Raw genomic sequence first — 6,739 nt, forward strand, 5'->3', positions numbered from 1 at the left:
GAAGAGGAAGAGGAAGAAGAAGAAGAAGAAGATTGTAACTTTGTAACTTTAGGTTAAGAAGGGGCACAGACTCCTCAAAGTGACTATTCCACAACATAAATGATAATGCTGTCATGATAACACCACCTATTGTTGGGTTTCAGACCCAGGGACAAGGTGCATATTTTACATAACTGGCCTCCAGGTTTTCCCACCATCTTACAGTCCCTACCTGACATGCCCCATTCCCAACCCTGAACTTTCCAGTCCAGGGACTGGGATGTCCCTCCACCAGAGGCTCTTTGCTATACAACTCAGATATTTTGGTTTCTCCTCTTTCTTTGTCTACTCACCCTCTTCCTTCTCCTCTTTTTCTCTTCCTTTCTCCTTTCTTCTTTTTCTTCTTCTTCCTCTTCCTCTTCTTCACTGCTTTTCCTTCTCTGTGCATGCGCTCTTTCTCTCTCTTTCCCCTCCCTTTTCTTCTTCCCTATAGCAACTTCCTTGGCCTCCTGCCTTGGTGTCAGTGAACTCGCCTGTCTGAAAGTAGTTTCCTAATAAGCATACATTTATATGTATATTAATGCGGCTTGAATTGGCTTATTTCACTGGGGAACAAATAATGTATCACCTATAAGTTAAGGCTTCTGTACTATAGAAACCACAGTTCCCTATATCCTTCTCAGTTTTGATGGGAATTATCATTTTATTATTATAGAAATTCTTTATGAATTACTAAATTATTTATTTATTAACTTAAAATATACTATTATTATAAGAATAACTGAATTATTTAAAACAAAATAAGAACACCAAATAAGCCTTTCCAAATTCTCTGAAATCTTATTGTCCAAAGGTAACTCTTTGGAGTGAGGCTATCATATAACTTTTATATTGTAATATGAATATATTATCATATATTGTAGGGTTTGTTGTGTCCCAGATCCACTCCACCGCAGGGATCAGGTTGCTTGGGGAGGTGGGACATGGGAAGTTTTGACTGCGTTTACCCCATGCTGGTGCCAGGTAGATGTCTGGCTGTGGGGCACCTCAGGACATTACTCCAGGGGTGGGAAAGCACAGTCCTTGGTTTGTCAGTAGGTAGCTTGGCTTGGTGGAGGCCATGGCTGGGAGCCCTGAGAGGCTTTCTGTGGGAGATTAGATGTCTGACTCTTTAGGAGAAGGCCTTCTCCATTGCTTGCCATGGCAGATCCCAGTGAAAAGAGGCAGTCCATGGTTTAAAGGCATTTATTGTCTTGGTGGAAAGTGAATGGGTAAAAACTGTACCATACTTCTCAGGGCAAGCCTGAGGTTAAATATCTTTTGCAGGGAGGAGTGTCTGGGAAGGGGAGTTTATTGGCTAAGCCTCCAGGCCTTTAGGTACCTCATTAAAAAATTAAAAATATTTTGAGGCTATGTGATCTGTGGTCAAGTCTTCTACCTGTGGTGTTGCCCTTATGTGACTGAAGGACACAAATCTATGGAGGGTTGCAGCCTCATGTTAGGAGCCTAGTGCCTGGAAGTGTGGCAAATGCCTGCCGTTCTTCAGGGTCACCGGGATTTCCAGCCTGGTCTCAGCCAGGAACCAGGCTGCATTTCACAGTCCTACAATATATGGCATAATAGATTTTATATATTGATATGTTTTATAAAACCAAAGATATGTTTTGTGGAGTGTGGTATGGTCCAATGGGAAGACATACCTCAGCAGGTCCATGCTAAACATCCCTCCACCCTGAAGTACCTGCCATATGATGGGTGGGTATAGTATAAAATAGAGTTTATTTAGGTTCATGGGAAGGGGAGCTCAGAAGGGAGTAGAGGCAGAGAAAGAGAAGAGACAGAGAAGGATGGATAGAGAAAGAAGGGAGAAGAGACTGGCCAGGAGCACATGGAGAGAGGGGCAGAGGGGAAGGGGAGAAAGCGAGAAAGGGGTCAGAAAGAGAAAAGGGGCAGAGAGTCAGAGAGAGTAGGAGAGACCAAACAGTCCCTTTTATAGCAAGCCAGGCCTACCTGACTGTTGCTACTGTTGGGTAGAGCATAGAAGGAATACCAACATATATGATATATACATATATATCATATATATTATATATCATGCCATATAATATCATATAAATTATATAAATATATGTATATATTTATATAATAAATATATATAAATACTATGAAAATATTAGTATTTTAAACCTTAGGAGACTTTTTAGATGTTTCAGAAACTAAAACTTAAAAAAGGAAAAAGTAAACAAAAATGACTTGCATAAAATTCAAGTTTCAGTATATGAAAAGGAGAAGAGATGACTAAATCTTAGATAACCTAGAAGAAAAACAAAGAGCCAATTTTATAATAATCCTTTTAAATAATTTATTTTAGTTTTAATTATGTGTGGAGGTAGCGCATATACAAGTTAAGTGTTGATTCCCACAGAGGCCAGTGTATGACATAGGATTCCCTAGAGCTGAAGTCACAAATGATTCTGAGGTGTAACACATGCATATTCCACACTGAACCCCAGCAGGACCTTGAGAAGAGCCATCCCCCCAGCCCCTGACTTTATGATGCTATTAATAAAGCATATGATAGAAACGACTACAGAAGTAAGTGGGAAAATAAACTCTTCTTTACAGGTAGAGAAATATTTACATTTTGTCAGTGCAGAATCAACAAATATCACCTTACTCAAAGAATGAATGGCACATACTTTATTACTATTATAAGAATTCCCAGTACACTAAGAAAATGGAAAGAACTTTATTATCAGTAAGCTAATGAAACTCAAGTCACATGTTTCCAGTTAGGCAGTGTTCAGACGGAGTATTTTCTTTCAAGGTCACAACCAAAAGTGGCCCACATGGTTCTTAAGAAAGCCTAAGTTGTCATGGAAATTTATAGATTTCATTATAAGGTATAATATTGCATCCTATTATAAGATTAATTTTAACTTCAATATTTAAATATTAAGTATTTGATATTTAAATAAATCAGCATTTGGTCAAAATATGAGCTCTGAATACTCTTATGACTTATACATTTGCCTCAATCACTATAAAACTCAGATTATTATTAAAAAGTACCTTCCCCTCTTTCTTAACACTAAATTCAGGCTCTTGAAGATCTTTCATAATTTCTGCTTTGAGATCCAGTGGTGCTGTTTTGCTAAAGTTACAGGTTTCTGTCAAAAAATCCCAAAGCAGGTCTCCATTTTCATTACCATCAATAAAACAGTCTGTTATATCCATGGTGGACAAAAGGTCATAGCATTCATACTTAATACCCAGGTCGTCCAATATCTGTGCAAGATCAGAAGATGTGACGTACTGGCAGAGGTCATCCCTTGGTAGGCGAGATCCATACTTTTTCCATAGCTTTTCCCAGCCACTAGTTCCTACAGAAAAAAACAAAGTTGTTGTTTTCTTTATTTTTTTTTCTTTCATTTAGCTTCTCTCAGTCATTATAATAGAATAGAGCACAGAACAAAATAATATTCATACCCTTTGTGAAGCTTAATTCAAGTAGTATAACAAACCCAGGAATAAGATTAAATAAGCAAAAACAAACAAACAAATAAAAACCAGAGTAAGGCCCAAGTATGGTCAAAGGCATTTAAATACTGCTGTTTTAACTATGTGATCACAGAGTCTGTTTCATATGGTAACATTTGAGTGCAAATCTCTCAGCAGTCACATACACATCGTAATGAAGGTTACTCAAGATGGAAAGAACAACTAATAGGGATTTGAAGCAAATGCAAGGCTGGTATATTTAAGATAACCAGCCAGCCAAGGAACTTGGAGTTGAATGAGCAAGCAGAAGAAATGAAAGACATATCAGTGAAATATTTAGTGGAAAAACTCATCACTTAAAGCAAAATTCAAATACTTTGTCCTTTTTATTGATTTCATTTTTTCATGTTAATAATCAAAAAGTTCTGCTAGTTAGCACTAAGTGAATATTTATTGAGTTAAAATTGCTCTCTAACAGAAGAAAAGAAACACAGTAGAAAATATAAGATCTACTATAGTACACTGACCACTAAATGACCTGATTTTCTTGATTTCAACCTGTCTTTCTTATCCTAATTAGTTTTACTTGTTTAGCCTACATTGTCTGACTACCTCCATACACAGCATATATGCACATGAAAATATATATTTTCCACAAAACCTTTTATTTCAATGTAAACAAATCTGCAAATACATATAGTTTCTGTGCTTTATATGTAGTCATTATTAGATCAATCATATTCTCTTTTGGTTGTATTTTAGAACCTGGTAGTCCCAGTATCTCAAAATAGAAATAAACAACTATCCAGTTGAGTTCAAACACATACTGATCATTTTCTGTTAACCCACAGCATATACAAAGCTATAGTAATAAACTGAAAGGCAGAAGCACTGACCTTCACTTTCCTGAGCTCATAAGAGCCTTTGGTGTGAAATAGCAGGAAACTTCCAGTGCAGAGAGTGGGGAGGAGGTACTCAAGACAGTCTGGATAAAATCTACTGCCATTTACTCTATGTTTTTAATGGTGACACATGAGAGACTATGACTGGGGAAACTAGGAACAATCTAGTTAACTAAACTGGTTAAAAATGGACAACATATTTGGCAGTAATATTTCTTTAATCGGGTTGAATTTCTTTTTTAAGTACAATAAATGATTTTAAAAACGTGACTTTTTATTTTATAATTCATACTTATTTATTTAATTTCTGGCAAGTATAAGCAAATTTCTGAAATATCTTTTCTTGTTTTGCTCAGTGGTTACATTAAGAAAAAGATAGTGTGACATTTCTTCGTTGTAGTAAAAACTTCTTCCCAGAACTAGTGACTTTGATAACAGGAAGGCCTTATCTGAGTTCTAGTCTAATGAACTGAACACTCTTAGTTCTTAACTCTCATTTCTAGGAACAATATCAATTTAAAATGCTTACTTCTTACACATAACAATCTCCTATTCTTCAATCAGTAAAAAAAAAAAAAATCTTGTGAACTACATATTTGAAAAAGTAAAACCTCTTTCTACCATATGAAGTGCATTGACTGAATAATTTCTAGCTCAAGATTTTTTTTTTTTTAAAGTTAATTGTTACTTTTACTGACTGTTTGGTTCCCTATAAAAACACACAGAGCTCATCTGGATCCCATGTATGGATAAATGCAAATAACATAGCTCTGGCTCTCAACAAATAGCCTAAAATTAATTAAGGCTTAGAAGTAAGGTTTATATATGTAGGAAGTACACTAGTATTCACACCTCATGTGTCCTCATACCCTTCCCTGGGTCTGTTTTGTTTTCAGATTTCTTGATGCTAATAACCTATGGGTTTTATTAAGTTTTTTGCTGCAGCCAGCAGACTACTGTATCTATAAAGGAGCTTGGCCAATTCTAGAATTCACATAGAACACCATATTCTAAACCATAAAATGCCTTTTTTTTTTATTGATAAATACACAGCATATATGAAACTGCTCAAAATGTCAGATTCACTAGTAGAATTGTTTTGGTTTGGTTTGGTTTTTCTTTTCTTTTCTTTTCTTTTGTTCTTTTCTTGCATGAATGTGCCTTTTTTTATTGCAGAATTTACTATTCTAACCATTTAGAAAAAGTATTTCAGAAGGCACCCCTTCCCTCTCATAAATAAATATGAGCATCAAAAGACCCCTGGTTCCTGTGGGTAGGAAACTTGCAAGCATTTTATGTGTCCTGATGAGAAACAGTCACCACCTCTGTTTAAGTCCCAGTGATCATGTGTACACAATGGAAAATCACTCAGCCACTTAAAAAAGAATGAAAATACGTTGTCTTTGGGAAAATGTATTGAACTGGAAATTCTTAATTTGCACATTCTGCTTTTTAACTGCTTTCTTTTAGTTTGAGAATATTGTATGTCAGTAATTTCATGTATTTTCACAGAAAATTTTCACATTACACAGTACAGTTCATTATAGTGGAAAGAAAAGAACCTTAACATAGACACTACACAAATCATAGTACAATAAGAATGCCCGGGTGTTATTCTCTGTACTCACAACCAGAAAAGCGTTAGTTTTACTATTCCTAAGTACATTTAGCTTTCTATACCTTAGGTAGTAAAAGAGTGTTTATAGGAAAACAAAAAGAACATTTCTTACAAGAAACATCACCTACAAAATGCATTCAGTACGTTCTGCTTTTTTTTTTTCATTTCCAATTCTGTATTTATTTGGTTTACATATTTATTGCAGACATATAAAACCATGGTTAAATGCGTGTACATTACTGGCTGTTCAGTTATTTTGCATAAGATCATAGTAACAATTAGGACAAGTATAATAAACAGAACAATCAAAACTAGCTCAAAAAATATAAAGATTAATTTCTTATAAAAATAACTCAAGAGGCAAGAACTCAGGGTGATCATCAAGATTTCACTTCAGATTCATGCCTCGTGTTTGGTTTTTTTTTTTTCTTAAGTCATCAAAATAATTTATAATAGTTAAATGTCTCTTAAATATACATGCTATCTTCTGAAGCTAAAAGTCAAATGCACTCAACCAGTTTTTAAAATCTATTTGGAACATTAAACATGATAGAAGTAGGGAAAAAAATCTCTTATGAAGTCCTCGATGAAAGGAAATTGTGACAAGTTCCTGATTAGACAGAAACTACTCCATCTCCAAGGGAGAATGGGTAGCATAATTATAGCTTCATCATTGGACAAAATCCAACACCCCTTCATGATAAAAGTCTTGGAAAGATTGGGAATTCAAGGCCCCTAC

General features: G+C 35.3%; 1 protein-coding gene across 3 annotated transcripts in view; it reads right to left on the reverse strand.

The window, feature by feature from the left end:
* Positions 1 to 2,321: 2,321 nt before the first annotated feature.
* The window catches only part of Hnmt (histamine N-methyltransferase), a 37,737-nt gene continuing 33,319 nt past the window's right edge, over positions 2,322 to 6,739 (reverse strand). For 2 of the 3 annotated variants that reach the window (XM_029536927.1, XM_021194565.1), the window contains exon 7: positions 2,323 to 3,362. In XM_029536927.1, coding sequence (XP_029392787.1) covers positions 3,001 to 3,362 — 362 coding nt within the window. In that variant the 3' untranslated portion in view covers positions 2,323 to 3,000. Of the gene's footprint in view, positions 3,363 to 6,739 lie in introns of all 3 variants that reach the window. The other variant, XM_021194564.1, reaches the window with a different exon arrangement.

Source organism: Mus pahari, chromosome 3, assembly GCF_900095145.1.
Source record: "Mus pahari chromosome 3, PAHARI_EIJ_v1.1, whole genome shotgun sequence".
NCBI lineage: Eukaryota > Metazoa > Chordata > Mammalia > Rodentia > Muridae > Mus > Mus pahari.